Source organism: Paramisgurnus dabryanus, chromosome 22 (assembly GCF_030506205.2).
Source record: "Paramisgurnus dabryanus chromosome 22, PD_genome_1.1, whole genome shotgun sequence".
NCBI lineage: Eukaryota > Metazoa > Chordata > Actinopteri > Cypriniformes > Cobitidae > Paramisgurnus > Paramisgurnus dabryanus.
In genome coordinates this window covers 32,187,944-32,206,586 of record NC_133358.1, presented here as the reverse complement: position 1 = coordinate 32,206,586, position 18,643 = coordinate 32,187,944, and the positions used below count along the sequence as shown (strand labels likewise).

The following is an 18,643-nucleotide window of genomic DNA, read 5'->3' as shown; positions in this document are numbered from 1 at the left end:
AGAGGATTTTTCCTGCATACAAAATTAGAAAGCTTCCTCCGGCTGTTGACAAAATTTTGGGACTTTATGTGCTATAAATAATTATATGGCAATATAATAATCATATGTAGTAAACGATTATGATCTAAAAATGTATATTCTGTTAAATGGCAGTAAAACACAGTTTTTTTCTAAGGGAGCAAGAAAAGTGAGAGTGACAGGTAATGTCTTTGCCTGTGTATTAGTTGTCGCACAGACTCCAAAACACTGCAAAAGAGCCCAATAAACTGTGAATAAAAAGATTATCTGATATTTATTTAATTAAAACACTTATTAGCTGTTTCTCCTATTTAAATGATTTAATATTCATTAGGAAGTCAGCTGACATTGGCTTAATTTAGCACCCTCTTTTATACGTTACATTATTACTACACTTGCTAGTACGTTTTAATCTTAGCCACTGTACTCTGCTGCTTATGTTGTCCATTGATTTTTCTGTGTTTTCTCTTGCATTTATTAATGTAATGCTGCTTTGAAACAATGAAACAATTGTGAAAAGCCCTATATAAAGTAGACCTATATAAAGAAGCCTTTAAAATAAGTGTTTTGTTTAAAGTGTTTACTATCACGTGCAGGTCAACCATAAAAAGATTTAACCAATTAAATTGTGTTATTGGCTTTGCCCTATCACATGTCACAAATTCTCAGAATGAAAGTAAGTAATAGATATAGGCTCATATATATCACATTAAAAGCATTTGCTATGATATCTTTCTCCATTGCATAACTTAAAATAATTTTTAATTAGAACTGCAGAAACAATTAAAAGTAGATCATGTAATATAAACCTTCACAGAGTTGTGATTATTAATTTGGGTTGTTAACAGACACTGAAAGTCATTCATTTACAGCCTCTAATTTAATGTGCATCATGTAAAAAACCTTTTCTGATTCTATGTCATGAACACTTATTAACAGCAATTTTCATTTATCCTGAACATATAAGATGCTGTTAATTTGAAAAGTGCTATTGTCAGCCATCACCACTAGAGGACCCCAGTTATCAAATATACAGAAAGTTTCTTATAATGTAGAAAAGTAGAGGGCAAGTTGTCATATTTTTAACTTATCAAATTCTCAAATTAGTCAGTTTCTGCATAGAAAAATGTGTATTTTCTTCAAAAAATTTATTAAACAAGATGTTTTAAACCAATAACCTTTGGTAAAGTTTTGTAGAACTGCAGAAAATTCTAAATTGATCATGTTATAAAAACCTTCAAAGACTGAATTGTGACTATGAATTATTGTTGTGAGCGGATACTGACAATCATTAATTTACAGCCTATCATTTAATGTGTGACATGTAAAAAACATTTTGATTCTTTATCAATACTTCTCGACAGCAATATTCATTTGTGACCCGTGCTGGCAAAATGAGTATAAATATCAAATCTGGGCGAAATTGGGGTTTTCATAAAAATAAGTACATAAAGGTCTAAATTATCATTAAACATCTGAAATGGTCATTATTTGTACATTTTCTGAGAGGAGTACCGTCCTAAATGCTTAATCTAATACAAATATGCTTCTCCATCCACATGTTCGGCTGACATTGGTTTTAAAACATGCAGAAATTAGAAAATAAAGTGCAGGACTTGCTTGATGTTAAAAGAGTTATAAAGAGAAATAAAGTTCAGCACCTGATTGATATTGATAGAGTTATTGAGAGCCATAAGACATGAAAATGATCTTCGTCATGGTAAATGATAGATTTGCGTGCACACAGATGCACGGGCGCGACCCCGATATGAAGACATCTACACAATTACAATCTATTTGACAAGAACTCACACAGATATAATCTCTCTTAAGTGAATGTTTGATTAACTGTTGGGGAAAAATATCTGATGAGAAAGATTATTTTAGATCCTTGCATTACATGAGATCTTAAAGCTGTCTGTCTCAATGTCAATCAAACAATAAACAAAAGAAAAAAGTTAAACATATATTTTACCTATAGATATTGTTTTTGACTTTGTTGGTTGATTCTGTCAGCTTCAAACATGTGTAGCTTTGTCATTTTTTTTTTGTTAGATTCCAACAAATCCTACATTGTTTAAAGGTTTTTTTTGAATAAATAATGTCAAAATATAAATAATTTTTTTTTTTAATTTGTTCATTCTGACTCAAGTTTCCAGTACGGTTCACATTTATTCAAAACATACAAGATGCTGTTGATTTGAGAAGTGCTATTGTCAGTCATCACCACTAGAGGACGCCACTTATCCAATATACAGAAAATTTCTTATACTGTAGAAAAGTAGAGGGCAAGTTGTCACATTTTTAACTCATCAGCTTCTCTTTTCTAGACAACAATTTATTAAACATTTTGCAAGATGTTTTAAAACAATAACCTGTGGAAAAGTCTTGTGGCTTGTACTTTTAACAATAGCAGATACTGTATGCAAATGCCTCTTGTATGTCTGTCCTGTGTTTCTATCCCTAAATATGATGCAGTATGTCCCAATACCAAGGCAACAATACAGGTTGAATTTGAATGACATTTTTTGTTCAGTAACAAAATAATGTTAACATTATTATTATCTTGAATAAGCAGTGTTGTAACAGTTGTGTTTTGTCAGTAATTTATTAGCTTTTGGAGAACTTGTAAAAAGATATGAGCTACAGAACACATTTGTATTTATAGCTACAGTATTTGTATAGTTTTTTTTATTTCTCATATACTCCCTCTATATCTATGAATATATGTATAAACATGCAGTCAGACTAAATACAATATAGACAGATGAAATCAGATCATTAATGTGACCGGTGCTATAGGTTAAAGTAGGCCTATATTTCTTCACCTAGAGACACACTTTACAGATGCAGCTCTATCTCGTTTTTCTTCCCAAAGCTATTACTGTATTAAACAGGCGGATTATTATCCAGCAGCCAGCGCTTCATTGATTTTAAGCATGTGCAATAGTTTTATTGTGGATTGCTTACGAGGCCGTCTTTTACTTTAACATCATGACCAGCTACCTTGTAAAGTGCGTCAGAATTAATTTGAAAGGTGCTGTATCTGAATGTGCATCTTCACAAGTTCATGACAATGTATTGTATCAATAGTTTTAAACACAGCACTAAAAGTTACCTTATGTTAGCAAAAAGAGCCATATTATAAAGTTGTACTATTTTTAATTTAACATAATACATTTGTCTTAAACTTTTTGATTCCTGATTAACATATTATAAACCACTCAGAATCAAACAAAAATTGCCTTACCTCATTCATCTGAGCCTCTGAGGTGCACTAGAGATGTCCTACTTTGCTTCACTTACAGAGAGCAAAATACAGCAGATGTGTGTGACTGTATAGATCAAGAGGACCTGGAGACAAGAAGGGAAAATAAACATTAGTACAGGAGAGGTCAAAAGGCATGCAAATGCAAAATTATGTCTACTTGTCAATTCCCAACAGTTAGCTTTCAATAGATAGAATTCTTGAATTATAAGTACGTGTAATCCAGTGTTCCCATTGTGCTTCTGGTTTGGGCAAGGCATGATGAAGAAATGACAAGCAACTCAATCAAAGACACACAAGCAGTGAGTCCATTTGTCTAAGTAAATCACACTAACACACCCTCCCAAGTCTCCATTATTAGCTTGGTTAATGGTCATGATGCACAATGGGTCAAGTCACTGACCTTTTGGTGAGCTGAGACGTCAAGGGGCCTGTGCCTGAGAACAGCTGAGAATGAGTCGCCCCCATCTCAGGGTAGAGTAAGATCACAATGTTTCACCTTGTCATGCTCAGGGACAGACCTTGCAAATAAAAGAAAAGTGTATGATTATAAGGTCCTCTGAATTTCCTTTAGTTCTAGTACATCATCTAAATAAAGTTTAATCTTAACTGAGTTGCTATTTAAAAGGTAAAAACGTTTTAAACGGAAGAAAAATCCAACAACCATGCATTGGAAAAATTAATAATTGCTTTATTTAGTATATTTTATATAGACGTGTAAAACCAGATTTTACGGATAGTTTTTTTACTATCATTGTTTCAGTTTGCCTGCCCATTTAGTCTTAATAATTAACAGTAAACGAACTTGGCTTGCTGTTCTCTAAGGCAGCTCGAATCTTGGTCGGGCTCAAGTCCAAGTTCAAGTTCAAGTAACAGAACGGTACTGGGTCGCGACCCGGTGGTTGGGGACCTCTGCTATAAAGTCTAGATGTTATAGCTTTGAGAACATTTAGAGAAATCTTTTTTACTCATACGCCATTATGGTTGTTTGTGTGACAGTTATTCAGACATACTGTATTAATCTAGTTAACTTCAATTCAGGTAAATTTAGGTTATTCTTCATCTTGTATGTATGTATTTGTGTATGTGCGGTTTTTGACCAATAAGATAAAAAACACACTCTTATAGTGTCTTTCGATTATTTTCCATATTTATTTTATAACACTTTACATCTACAGGAGTTAGCTATGAAAGTTCACCTGTTAGTAGGACGTCTATACGTCATTGACATACATCATCATTAATGGTGGCTTCTATAGGTTAAAATCAGTTTTACATTAGTTTAAAAAAGTTTTTTTTAAGTAATGATAATATTGAATGTTTTTAATGTCAGATTTTCATATTAAGGCGTACATGCCTTCATAACTGGTGTAACTCTTAAATATTTTAAAGTAACACTATAAAAAATAAATATATTGGACCATATAATTGGTGATTGTAAATAAAAACTGTACATAAATTGTTTTAAAACACCAATAAAAAATTTTTTTAATAGTATTGTAAACGTTTTATGAAAATACATTGCATAGTAAAATGTAACTAAATTTAACCTTTATTGTGACCTTCAAAGCCGTCACCATTGCATCTAAAAAACATCAATCAAAACTGAAGTTGTATATATAATTTATTAGTATGTATGCTAAACATCATTAGTTTAATAGTGATGTTAAATGGATTGTATGTTCTTTAAAGATTAAACTTCTTTTGTTTAAAGATCCCAGACTTCCTAATATAAAATGCAGCTCTTGGAACAATTCACACCTTAACATTTGTAGAACAGCTGATGAAGCCTCTCACAGCACAAAGGCTCAGATCTACAGCTGTCCAAGACCTTCAGCAGTGACTCGAAAGAAGGTGAGAAAAATGTGCTACAGTTATCTTTGTCCTCAAGGATAAAGGAAAACAATGCTTGTCAACAAGACGTGCAGAGGGTTATGGTCTAGACATGACAATGAACTTGTGTGTCTAACACAAAAGAACAGTTGTTGGCTGTCCATCGCATTCATCTACAGACAGACCTGAAATAGTTTTATTATTTGCAACATGGGGTGAACATTTTTGACCCTCTCATCACTCGTTATGGGTTTCTTGAACAACTTTGTGTTTTAATCTATAAACCTGATATCTTACAGTGTACATATGTTGAAGTGCCAGTGGATGAAATAAATTGAAATGATTAACATTTAATTTATCAAAAGATTTACTAATCCAGTAGTCATAAGTGGTGACCTTCCTGAACAAACATTCTCTCGCAATGCATTAAGGTTTTGTTAGATCCTTTTAAAAAAACAATGAGACTGTTCAAGACAATACAATTTGTGTTACAGACCACGACAGGTTCACATTTCTTAGATGTTTCTCCATGTGGAAAGGATCCAAAATAGATACCTGTTGTTCTGGTTGACCTGTGACAACGTCGTAAATGGAGTTCCTAATTAGGATGGTGTTGATAAAGCTTTTAGACCACACGGATTTTCTTTTGTCCTTCCTCTCTGAAGCCTATTGTTACATCACACCATATATGTCAACTGTACAAAAACATCCTAAGCCAATCACTTGAAGGCATTCAGCTGGACCAGGGTGGAGCATCCATGACTAACATCCATTTTTGGATAAGCGACTCCCTTTAAAAAGGTTGCATCACTTTGGTGTGAGACAAGACAAAGGACAACCTTGAGGTAAGAACCAAAAATATCTCCTGGAGCTAATAAAGACTTCATATTGATTTCCAGATCGATTAAAAGTTAATTTTTTCTTTTTGTGTGATCCTTAGCATAACATCTCTGCAGTTAAGGTGTACAGAGGTCTGCCAAACCCTAGGTGAGAAGTTACCCACCTGCTGAAATATATTCAAAGTATTCAAATGCATTACTTTATTACATTTAGCTGACACTTATATCCAAAGCAACATACCAATGTCAGAGGTCGCATGCCTCTGGAGCAACTAGGGGTTAAGTGTCATGCTCAGGGACACAATGGTGTGTCACAGTGGATTTGAGCCCGGGTCTCTCACACCAAAGGCGTGTGTCTTATCCACTGCGCCATCACCAACCCTTTGTATACAAAGTTACTTTTGTAACTGTGATGCCATGTATGTGGCACACAATCCCTTTTCTCTTTGTGAGTTTTTATTAAAGATGGAGGGAGCATGTATAAAATTGTTCGTCTGTTAAATTCTAGATTTCAAGATGGCTGACGCTGTAATGGCGGAGTTTGGGGCCGCTGCTTCGTTCTTACGTAAGTCGGAAAAAGAGCGTCTGGAAGCCCAAACTCGTCCCTTCGACATGAAGAAAGAGTGCTTTGTGCCTGACCCAGAGGTTGAATATGTCAAAGCCTCCGTCACCAGTAGAGACGGTGACAAAGTCACTGTTGAGACTGAATTCGGAAAGGTAAGGATGACCTTGAGATTAGGATCTCAAATCAAAAACTCTCCATTTGTAACAATAAAAGTAAAACAAAACACTTTTTTGTGCTTTGTTTTTCACAGACAGTAACTGTGAAGGAGGTTGACGTTCACCCTCAGAACCCGCCAAAGTTCGATAAAATTGAAGACATGGCGATGTTCACCTTTCTGCATGAACCTGCTGTGCTGTTTAACCTCAAAGAGCGTTACGCAGCCTGGATGATTTACGTGAGTGAAGAACTGAAATTACTGCAAATGCTCAGACATAAAAGATGTACTGAACATATTCCTCTCCCACATTACAGACCTATTCAGGACTCTTCTGTGTCACTGTCAACCCCTACAAGTGGCTGCCAGTGTATGATTCATCTGTGGTCAAAGCCTACAGAGGAAAGAAGAGGACTGAAGCTCCTCCTCATATCTTCTCCATATCTGACAATGCCTACCAGTACATGCTTTCAGGTCAGAACTGTGTATAAATTTGTTCAACTGCTCAAAACTTTTAGATATTGTATAAATGATCATCTTTTTGATTTTTTTGAAAATTCTCTTAAATTTTTCCAACAGACAGAGAGAACCAGTCTGTCCTGATCACGTACGTTATCTCAGATTATACAGTTTTCCTTAAATTTAAACAATTCGCTTTAATTGACTGTTTTTTCTATTGTATTTAGTACATTTTTCAATGCATTTTCGAATACAGACTCACAAAGATTTTTTATAATTGTCTTTTTTCTGTAATACCCACAGTGGAGAATCCGGTGCTGGTAAGACTGTGAACACCAAGAGAGTCATTCAGTACTTTGCCAGCATTGCTGCTGTATCTGGCAAAAAAGATGCAGCCTCTGAGAAAAAGGTTAATATAGCCTACACATACTATAGTAAAACTATATAGCGTTGATAACTTTAATGCTAACCAACCAAATTATGTTGTCACAGATTTATTGTGTTGAGTTGAAAACTTTAAACATGATTGTTTGCTTTTAGGGTACCCTGGAAGATCAAATCATCCAAGCTAACCCTGCCCTGGAGGCCTTTGGCAATGCTAAGACCATTAGAAATGATAACTCTTCACGTTTCGTAAGTTTTCCCCATGATAAAGAATATGCTATAAGAATTTTGCAACAATTGTCATCAATAATTATAAGATTTAATCTTTCTCACTAAATAGGGTAAATTCATCCGAATTCACTTTGGTGTAAGTGGAAAATTGGCATCGGCTGATATTGAGACTTGTGAGTACGCATATTTTTTCCCGCAATACCAATGATATGCCTGCAAATATTTAACATAGTCATTAATGCTATATGAATTTCCATCGTTAAGATCTTCTGGAAAAGTCCCGTGTCACTTATCAGCTCAAGGCTGAGAGAGACTACCACATCTTCTATCAGATTCTGTCTCAGAAGAAACCAGAACTGTTAGGTAGGTTTCAACGAGTACTATATTACATGCATAACCAATGTGCTTATCTGTATACCTAACTGTGATGTCCCTTCCTTACAGAGATGCTGCTCATCACAAACAACCCTTATGACTATTCCTACATCTCCCAAGGAGAGACGCAAGTGGCCTCTATTAATGATGCTGATGAGCTGATGGCTACTGATGTTAGTGAAATATCACAAGTCTTATAAAAAGAAGTCTTATAAAAAGAACCTAGCCCAACTTTAGTGAATTTTCAAGGGCTCTAGAGAAAACAATATTACAAGTAAAGTACAATAAACCTAAACTATACATATTGCTTTGCCATGCAGGAAGCTTTTGATGTGTTAGGCTTCAATACAGATGAAAAGATGGGCATCTACAAGCTAACAGGTGCCATCATGCACTTTGGCAACATGAAGTTCAAACAGAAGCAAAGAGAGGAACAGGCAGAGGCTGATGGGACTGAAGGCAAGTTATGTTGTACAATCAGTACTATACCGCCACTAGTGAATCTCTAGAAAATGGTTCAAAATCTTTAACAAAACTTTTGATCTTCCAAAGATGCTGACAAGGTTGCATATCTGATGGGCCTGAACTCTGCTGACCTCATAAAGGGTTTGTGTCATCCAAGAGTAAAAGTAGGAAACGAGTGGGTCACTAAGGGACAAAATGTCCAGCAGGTGAAAAAATTTCCTGCATCACGTATAACATTCTTCCCAGTATGATAAGTAAAAGAATGCATTTTTCTCAATGTTTAATTGAACTCCTACCAGGTGAACTACTCTATTGGTGCTCTGGCAAAGTCAGTGTACGAGAAGATGTTCCTCTGGATGGTTGTAAGAATCAACCAATCCCTGGACACCAAGCAGCCTCGCCAGTATTTCATTGGTGTGCTGGACATTGCTGGATTTGAGATCTTTGATGTAAGCTAATATTAACTCATTATTGTTATTTACAAACACATCCACAGTGGCACTGTTGTGATCACACAATCTATTTCACTTGCAGTTTAACACCTTTGAGCAGCTGTGCATCAACTTCACTAATGAGAAGTTGCAGCAGTTCTTCAACCACCACATGTTTGTGCTGGAGCAAGAAGAATACAAGAAGGAGGGAATTGAATGGGAGTTCATTGACTTTGGCATGGACTTGCAGGCTTGCATTGAGCTTATCGAGAAGGTAGGTTTTTATAATACAAAGAGAGACTTTCTATGATTTATTTGCTACACTCCATATAATTAACACTGCATTTCTACACTCTTCTTTTAGCCTATGGGTATCATGTCAATCCTTGAAGAAGAGTGCATGTTCCCCAAAGCAACTGATCAAACATTTAAAGCAAAGCTTTATGACAACCACTTGGGTAAGAACCCTACCTTCCAGAAGCCCAGGATTGTCAAGGGTAGACCAGAGGCTCATTTCTCCCTGGTTCACTACGCTGGCACTGTTGACTACAACATCTCAAACTGGCTGGTAAAGAACAAGGATCCCCTCAATGAGACTGTTGTCGGACTCTTCCAAAAGTCTACTGTGAAACTACTGTCCATCCTCTTCGCTAATTATTCTGGAGCTGACTCAAGTGAGTACTAATCTTGTAATATTTTTAAGTGTGTAATTTGTTCTGGCTTTAAACTGTGATATTTCATAGTTTAACAATTATGAGGCATAAAATGTTATTTTAATCTTCCATTAATTTTAGCCCAAGATGGTAAAGGTGGCAAAGGAGGTGGCAAAAAGAAGGGTTCTTCTTTCCAGACTGTGTCAGCACTCCACAGGGTAAGAGCAGTGGATTGTTAAAATAAATGATCAACAAATAAAAATAGATTGACAGTATGAAATTAAATAATATTGCTGACTTTGTGTTTCATTTCTGGTCATAGGAGAACTTAAACAAACTGATGACTAACTTGAGGTCCACTCACCCTCACTTTGTGCGATGCCTTATCCCCAATGAGACAAAGACTCCTGGGGCGATGGAGAATCCTCTGGTCATGCACCAGCTGCGCTGTAACGGTGTGCTGGAGGGTATCAGAATCTGCAGAAAAGGATTCCCCAACAGGATACTTTATGGAGATTTCAAACAGAGGTAAACATCATAAATGAACAAACAAACAGACCAAAAACAAAGACTGTAACAGAAATACTAAATTACTGAAACCTCTTTTCAGATACCGTATTTTGAACCCATCTGCTATTCCTGAGGGACAATTTATAGACAATAAGAAAGCAGCGGAAAAACTTCTGGGCTCTCTGGATATTGATCACAACCAGTACAAGTTAGGACACACTAAGGTACAAAACATCAAAAATCTTTTACTGATTAAATGGCTAATTAAAAGAATCTTTCAACAGAAAGACATTAAATGTCTTTTTACCCTCAGGTGTTCTTTAAGGCTGGTCTGCTGGGTGTCCTTGAAGAGATGAGAGATGATCGTCTTGCTCTGATCATTACTGGTATTCAAGCAAGAGCTCGTGGTATTCTCTCAAGAATTGAATTCCAGAAGATTGTTGAGCGCAGGTTAAACGTCATTATGCTTTATTATTTAAATAAAGATGTCACTTTTACAATTTGGCAATTCTAACATACGTTATTCTACATTACAGAGATTCATTGCTTGTGATCCAGTGGAATGTACGTGCATTCATGGGTGTCAAGAATTGGCCCTGGATGAAGCTCTACTTCAAGATCAAACCACTGCTGAAAACTGCTGAGACTGAGAAGGAGATGGCCAACATGAAAGAAGAATTCACCAAGCTGAAGGAAGCTTATGCTAAATCTGAAGCCCGCAAAAAGGAGCTTGAGGAAAAGATGGTTTCTCTTCTCCAGGAGAAGAATGACCTGCAGCTTGCAATGCAGTCTGTAAGTCCATTTGGGAACAATAAGCTGTTTTTAGATTTTGAAGTTAAATGTGAACAGCAAAAAAAACTCATTATTTTTTCACTTTCATAGGAGCAAGATAACCTTACAGATGCTGAGGAGAGATGTGAGGGTCTGATCAAGAGTAAGATTCAGCTTGAGGCCAAAGTCAAAGAGCTGACAGAGAGAGTTGAAGATGAAGAAGAAATGAATGCTGAGTTGGTTGCAAAGAAGAGAAAGTTGGAGGATGAATGTTCTGAACTCAAGAAAGACATTGATGATCTTGAGCTCACTCTGGCCAAAGTGGAGAAAGAGAAACATGCCACGGAGAACAAGGTTAGCTATTATAATTAGATATATCTCAGCATTAAAAAATTTTTGAGTGTTTGTTGGCATACTGGCACTTTTCCCTAGGTTAAAAACCTGACTGAAGAGATGGCAGGTCTAGATGAAATAATTGCCAAGCTGACAAAGGAGAAGAAAGCTCTGCAAGAGGCCCATCAACAAACACTTGACGACCTCCAGAGTGAGGAAGACAAAGTCAACACACTCACCAAAGCCAAATCCAAGCTGGAGCAACAAGTGGACGATGTAAGTATATCGCAAAATGGTATTTAAACCGCTGGTATAAATTGTTTCAGAAAACATTAAAAGTAATTCAATCATATATTAAAAGCTTGAGGGATCACTTGAGCAAGAAAAAAAGCTGCGCATGGATCTTGAGAGGGCAAAGAGAAAGCTTGAGGGTGACTTAAAATTGACCCAGGAGAGCATTATGGACTTGGAAAATGATAAACAGCAGATGGAAGAGAAGCTAAAAAAGTAAGAACATTTGCAACATTTCAAATGTATTTATCAATATTGGTATCATATTAAAATATCTCATCAAATATGTGATATCACCTTTCAGGAAAGACTTTGAAATCGGCCAGCTCAATAGTAAAATTGAGGATGAACAAGCCCTTGGTGCCCAGCTCCAGAAGAAACTAAAGGAGTTGCAAGTAAGTTTAATAATGAAACCATGTCATAGACGCAGAATTTCTCAAAAAAAAAAAAAAAAAAAAAAAGAATGAATTCCAAACATCAATTTTTCATTTCTAGGCTCGTATTGAAGAGCTTGAGGAAGAGCTTGAGGCTGAGAGAGCTGCTCGTGCCAAAGTGGAGAAACAGAGAGCAGATCTCTCCAGAGAACTGGAGGAGATCAGTGAGAGATTGGAGGAAGCTGGTGGTGCCACTGCTGCCCAGATTGAAATGAACAAGAAACGTGAAGCTGAGTTCCAGAAACTGCGCAGAGACCTTGAAGAGGCCACACTGCATCATGAAGCTACCGCTGCTACACTGAGGAAGAAACATGCAGACAGTGTGGCTGATCTTGGAGAGCAGATTGACAACCTTCAGAGAGTGAAGCAGAAGCTTGAAAAAGAGAAGAGTGAACTCAAGTTAGAGCTTGATGATGTGGTCTCAAACATGGAACAAATTGTGAAGTCAAAGGTTAGTAGCAACCCAAAAATAAATTCAGTAAGAATTGTGTAAAAATGCAATGTAAAAAAACTGTAATTTATGTTTTTAAATACTTTATCAGAGTAATTTGGAGAAAATGTGCAGAACTCTGGAGGACCAGATGAGTGAGTACAGAACCAAGGCTGAAGAAGGGCAGCGCACAATCAATGATTTCAACATGCAAAAAGCCAAACTGCAAACTGAGAATGGTGAGAACACAACCATAGCTATTACAATTTGTAACTAAATAAACAACACAAATCACTTAGTATTCTGATGAATTTGCTTCTCAGGTGAACTGTCCAGACAGCTGGAGGAGAAGGATTCTTTGGTCTCTCAGCTGACAAGAGGCAAGCAGTCTTACACTCAGCAGATTGAGGACCTCAAGAGACAACTGGAGGAGGAAGTCAAGGTTTATTTCTAAGTCCATGCCTTTCTAAGGGTTAAACTCTCTTCACATGATTGGGCAATAGAACTTACTGTGTGTTATTTAGGCTAAGAATGCCCTGGCCCATGCAGTGCAGTCTGCTCGTCATGATTCCGATCTGCTGAGGGAGCAGTTTGAGGAGGAGCAGGAAGCCAAAGCTGAACTGCAGCGTAGTCTCTCCAAAGCAAACTCTGAGGTGGCTCAGTGGAGAACCAAATATGAAACCGATGCCATCCAGAGGACAGAGGAGCTTGAGGATGCTAAGTAAGATGCAGGAAATATATGTTTTCAGATATTCTGTTAATACAAAAAAACAATTATTTTCTGTTCTTTTTAGCTTGTAATCAAGTCCTAAACTTTCTGTTTACTGATACCTTCAGGAAAAAACTGGCTCAGCGCCTCCAAGAAGCAGAAGAAGCTGTGGAAGCGGTCAATGCTAAATGCTCCTCTCTGGAAAAGACTAAGCACAGGCTGCAGAATGAGATTGAAGATCTCATGGTTGATGTGGAGAGATCCAATGCTGCTGCTGCTGCTCTTGACAAGAAACAAAGAAACTTTGACAAGGTGCCAAAAAAGCAACATCTTTTGCTTTATTCAATTAATAATTTAATGAACTATTTAATGATTCATTGAAAGTTTTTGGGTAAGCGCCTAACATAAATGTATAATCAGGTTTTGGCTGAGTGGAAGCAGAAGTATGAGGAGTCTCAGACTGAACTAGAGAGTGCCCAGAAAGAGTCTAGATCTCTCAGCACAGAGCTCTTCAAACTCAAGAACTCTTATGAAGAGATCCTGGATCATCTTGAGACCATGAAAAGAGAAAATAAGAACCTCCAAGGTGACTATGATTCATTAAAGTTTAACAACAGCAATAGCAATTTATATCTGGCATTTTTTAAAACTTGTTATTTTATTATGCAGAGGAAATTTCTGACCTCACTGAGCAACTTGGAGAGTCAGGAAAAAACATCCACGAGTTGGAGAAAATTAGAAAGCAGTTGGAGCAAGAAAAAGCAGAGATCCAGACAGCCCTGGAGGAGGCTGAGGTACCCTGATTGAAATTACATTTTTTATGGCTCACCTGCAATTATATTTGAACGAAAAAAACTGAAGACTTACTTTCACATTGAAAGGGTTCCCTTGAACATGAGGAAGGCAAAATCTTGAGATCCCAACTGGAGTTCAATCAAGTAAAGGCTGACATTGAACGTAAGCTGTCTGAGAAAGATGAAGAGATGGAGCAGGCTAAGAGGAACCAGCAGAGAGTGGTGGATACCCTACAGAGCTCACTTGAAGCAGAGACCCGCAGCAGGAATGAAGCTCTCAGGGTGAAAAAGAAGATGGAGGGAGATCTTAATGAGATGGAGATTCAGCTCAGCCAAGCTAACAGACAGGCAGCAGAAGCCCAGAAGCAACTCAAGGGTCTTCATGGACATCTTAAAGTATGATTGTTTTTTAAATAAGTCATATTGTGTGTCGCCCAAAACAGTGTAATCCCACAACTCTTCATTTGTAAAATTTGTACATTATAGGATGCCCAGCTGCAGCTGGATGAAGCTCTGCGCGGTAATGATGATCTCAAAGAGAACATTGCTATTGTGGATAGACGCAACAATTTGCTTCAGGCTGAACTGGATGAGCTGAGATCCCTGGTGGAACAGACTGAGAGAGGAAGAAAACTGGCTGAGCAGGAACTGCTGGATGTCAGTGAGAGGGTCCAGCTACTGCATTCTCAGGTAACACATGATAACTTTTAAATGTTAAATATTTAATCTCATTGTATTAGATATGTGAGATTATATAAATGTTCTCAATGTTTAGAACACCAGCCTGTTGAATCAGAAGAAGAAGCTAGAGGGAGACAATTCTCAGCTTCAGACTGAGGTTGAAGAGGCAGTGCAGGAGTGCAGAAATGCTGAAGAAAAAGCCAAGAAGTCCATCACTGATGCTGCCATGATGGCAGAGGAACTGAAGAAGGAACAGGACACCAGTGCTCATCTGGAGCGTATGAAGAAGAACATGGAGCAGACCATCAAGGACCTGCAGCACCGTCTGGATGAAGCTGAGCAGATCGCCATGAAGGGTGGCAAGAAGCAGGTCCAGAAACTGGAGGCCAGGGTTAGTTTATGAATCTCAGTATTTGTACAGTTCATCATGTTCAATCATGACTTTTTGGATTCCAGTTTAAAGTCACATTCTTTTATGCCAGGTGAGAGAGCTGGAAAATGAGGTGGAAATGGAACAGAGAAAGGGAAGCGACTCTGTGAAAGGAATTCGTAAATATGAGAGACGCATCAAGGAGCTTACCTACCAGGTAATGTTTCTTTAATAAAATTTTGCAACTCTCAGACCACCTAGATAATGTGAAAGAAAATAATCACAAGTCTGTTAACAGACTGAGGAAGACAAGAAGAATCTGGCTCGTCTTCAGGACCTGGTGGACAAACTTCAGTTGAAGGTCAAGTCCTACAAGAGATGTGCAGAGGAGGCTGTGAGTAAACAAAATCACTCATAGAAATATTTGGTTTCTGTCATGTTTTGTTGAGTAATATTGTTTTTTTAATGTTGTGTTTTAGGAAGAGCAGGCCAACGTTAACCTTGGCAAGTTCCGCAAACTGCAGCATGAGCTGGATGAAGCAGAGGAGAGGGCTGATATTGCTGAATCTCAGGTCAACAAGCTGAGAGCTAAGAGCCGTGATACAGGAACCAAGGTAATTTTTGTGTAAAAATAAACCTGTAAATATAGTACAAAACAGCTAACAATGACACTTATATTAATAAAACTAAGTTGGTAATATGTCTTCGTTTTTGATCTTTTCAACAGAAAGGACATGATGAAGAGTAATCCTCTACTATAAATCCTGTTTCCTGTGAAGTCATGTTGTAGTGTCCTAGTCATGTCTATTTCGTAGTTCTCATAAAAAAGCAATTCTTTAAATTCTTGAGTCTGTGGGTTTTTGTCTATTTCTCTTCCATGCTTAAAATTAATTAAGAAAAAAAGTTATCTTTCAAACACTAACAAAACATATTACAATTTTGCAATATGTTTGTATAATTTGTTTGATTAATATTTGGTTGGGTTTGTTAGAATCCCAAGAAGGTAGCTTTGCAAAAAAACAAGGATTATTTATTTTTTGCCAAAGTTCCTTCCCAGGGTTCTGTAGAATTGACTTTTCTATCTTTAAAGGTATAGTTCACCAAAAAATTTTAATTTTATCATAAATCACTTACCCCTGTGTCGTTCTAAACCGCAAATTGCTCCGATTGTCTTCAGAACACATTTTTAGATATTTTTGATGAAAACTGGGAGGCTTTTGTCTGTCCTATTGACTTAAGTTAGCTTCAAAATTCTTTTCCCATTAAAAGAATGAAAGACATCGCCAAAAAAGTCCATGTTCCACTAGTCGGTCAATAATAATTTTATGAAGCGACAAGAATACTTTGGTGCGCAAAGAAAACAAAACAAATGATTTTATTCAACAATTTGTTCTCCTCCATGGTTGTTCAGAGCACGTTCAGGATTCTTGTATAAAATCGTTGTTTTGTTTAATAATGGCGCTGGCATATTTCAAGGTCTGTCAGTGCAAGTTATTTTCAGTTGAAACATGTATTTTCGTCTTGGACTAGCCTTAAGCCTTCTCTGTGAAACTGGGGGTTCATTTTTTATGTGTATGTGTTTTATTTACCTGGTCTGCTCATACTGTAAGTACATGGCAGAAAATGGAAGCAGACATAAAAGAAGGCAGCATAAGCACATGGTTAGCTTATCTTAACTCAAACGACTGCTGGATAGTGGAGTTGACTTACTGTTGCAGACAAGTCTCAAGGATTTTGCATGACCTTTTTTATACACACTGGTGTGGACACTTTCACATCTGGACTTGCTTGGACTTTTAAAAAATTGTTTTAGATTATGGTAATGTATTCCATGCTTTTAACAGTTTAAAAATGAGACCTATATTGTATTATATTTAGTTCTGTTTCTCAGATTGAAATTTGCAGGGTATTTTATGCACAATGCTATACAATACCTGATTTAGAAAGCAGATGCATTTTAGTGTAATAAGATATCATCAGTTCTTATCACCACTTACCTTGTTACATTTCTAAAGTATATATAACTAAAGTTTTATAGTTTTTATATTATAACTAAAGTTTTTCTACTGACAAAATGAATGGGGATCATCTTGTGCTTCTCCGTGAGTGTTCGGTCATCCCCGTGTCCTAGGAGAAATATCTCGTGTTTTTCCGTCAGTGTTCGGCCATCCCCGTGTCCTAGAGAGATCGGCAGTTAAAAGATAGTTTTTAGGCGCTGTGCAATGGTTTATCACCGTTTATCACTAGTTCATTTAAATCTAGTGACTAGTATACACAAAATGTGGTTTTATGCATGAGCAAAACCCTGTTAAAATGTTTTCGATGAAGTGCTGCTGCACGTTGTCAACATTCAGACAGATCTGTCTTGATGATGTCAACAAATTAAATAGTACATTTCCTTTTCTCGATAAGGAATTTGGCTTTAACTTACCGGTAAATGCTGTATTATCCGTTTACATTAATTATTATGTGAAGTGTGCTCGTGTAATTATCTGCACTGTATTTCGCTTCCTCTTCTACTGTAAAGACTAACTAACATTTGACAAATCATAGATTAAAACCTCCGGAGTAAAAACAATATGTACTATTTCCCCTCATCAAAGTCACTAAGCCAAATTTAGTTGATCTAATCCATCAAATATGGACAACTTTTGTTAAACTCATAGATTTCTTTGGTTTGTCAACTTTACAAACCAACTTAATCATAACTTATGCTGAATTAAAAGGTCGTTGCCTCAGTCTCATAACGTTGCCTACAGTTCTTTTGCGCCAATAAAACACAATAATAAATCATTTAACTACACATAACACTACATACTATGAATATTTCGAGCAGTTTGAATAAATATGAATACATATTCGTTACCTTGAATGTTACATCCTTAATGATGTTGAACCTCTGAGGTAAAATGACGGTTATGAGTTTCGCGCTCTTTGAAAAATGCCCTGCTGCAGATGTGACGTGAGCGGGTACGACAGGCTGCGTCTGACGTCACGTTGTCGTGCGCATTCATGTGAAAATAGGCTTGTTTGAGATAAGCAAATTCTGCGCAGAATCGATCACCGGTGATCAGCGCAAGATGCATTGCGGTTAGAAAAGTGTCCGACTTACGTCCGACTTGCTCTGATGTCACGCTGACGTGTACAAAATAACGCTCGCGATGGAGAGGCGGGCTCGTCGGATTCTACAGCCGATTATGGAAGGCCAACAGGGCAAAAACGTGTTAAAAATACGTGTTAACACGCACTACGTGTTAACGCGTAAATCACGTGTTAACACGCACTACGTGTTAACGCGTAAGTGCGTGTTAACACGTAAATCACGTGTTAACGCGTACCTACACTGTTTTCTTTACCACCACCTACTGGTGTGGAGCTTTGAAAACACAGAAACAAAGAAGGCTTGGATATCACAGGATGTAATCTAAAATATATTTTGAGCATTTTATAAAAGCATTAGTAGGCTACAACTACATATTTTTAAACAGTTAACTATAATCATTCAACCCTTGAAATTCATGACCACTTTCACAAATTTCTTCAAACTATATTTTTAAATACACTTTAACTTTATCATGTTTCTAAAGCCTAACTGGTAACTGACAAATGAAAACAGGACATTATGTTTTCACAGGTCAACCCATA

At 36.9% G+C, this 18,643-nt stretch overlaps 1 protein-coding gene across 1 annotated transcript; it reads left to right on the top strand.

Moving 5' to 3' along the window:
• Positions 1 to 6,474: 6,474 nt before the first annotated feature.
• LOC135740507 (myosin-7-like) lies at positions 6,475 to 15,746 on the top strand. The gene is made up of 37 exons (XM_065258902.1): positions 6,475 to 6,675; positions 6,774 to 6,917; positions 6,995 to 7,151; positions 7,257 to 7,284; positions 7,440 to 7,545; positions 7,677 to 7,769; positions 7,861 to 7,924; positions 8,016 to 8,114; positions 8,196 to 8,299; positions 8,447 to 8,585; positions 8,679 to 8,797; positions 8,891 to 9,040; positions 9,126 to 9,296; positions 9,387 to 9,696; positions 9,823 to 9,893; positions 9,998 to 10,203; positions 10,286 to 10,409; positions 10,499 to 10,635; positions 10,722 to 10,977; positions 11,068 to 11,310; positions 11,389 to 11,565; positions 11,651 to 11,796; positions 11,885 to 11,975; positions 12,076 to 12,465; positions 12,557 to 12,683; positions 12,768 to 12,886; positions 12,969 to 13,165; positions 13,282 to 13,465; positions 13,574 to 13,739; positions 13,823 to 13,947; positions 14,035 to 14,343; positions 14,434 to 14,637; positions 14,723 to 15,019; positions 15,111 to 15,215; positions 15,297 to 15,392; positions 15,478 to 15,612; positions 15,726 to 15,746. The coding sequence occupies exons 1-37, from the start codon at positions 6,475 to 6,477 to the stop codon at positions 15,744 to 15,746; spliced, it is 5,811 nt and encodes a 1,936-aa protein (XP_065114974.1).
• The last annotated feature ends 2,897 nt before the right edge of the window (positions 15,747 to 18,643 follow it).

Bases quoted from the DNA above. Each gene is read 5' to 3' on its own strand.
- LOC135740507 (XM_065258902.1), top strand. From the start codon at position 6,475: ATGGCTGACGCTGTAATGGCGGAGTTTGGGGCCGCTGCTTCGTTCTTA. The intron at 7,925-8,015 runs GTGAGTACGCAT...TCCATCGTTAAG, and splicing joins ATCGGCTGATATTGAGACTT to ATCTTCTGGAAAAGTCCCGT. The intron at 8,115-8,195 runs GTAGGTTTCAAC...CCTTCCTTACAG, and splicing joins GAAGAAACCAGAACTGTTAG to AGATGCTGCTCATCACAAAC.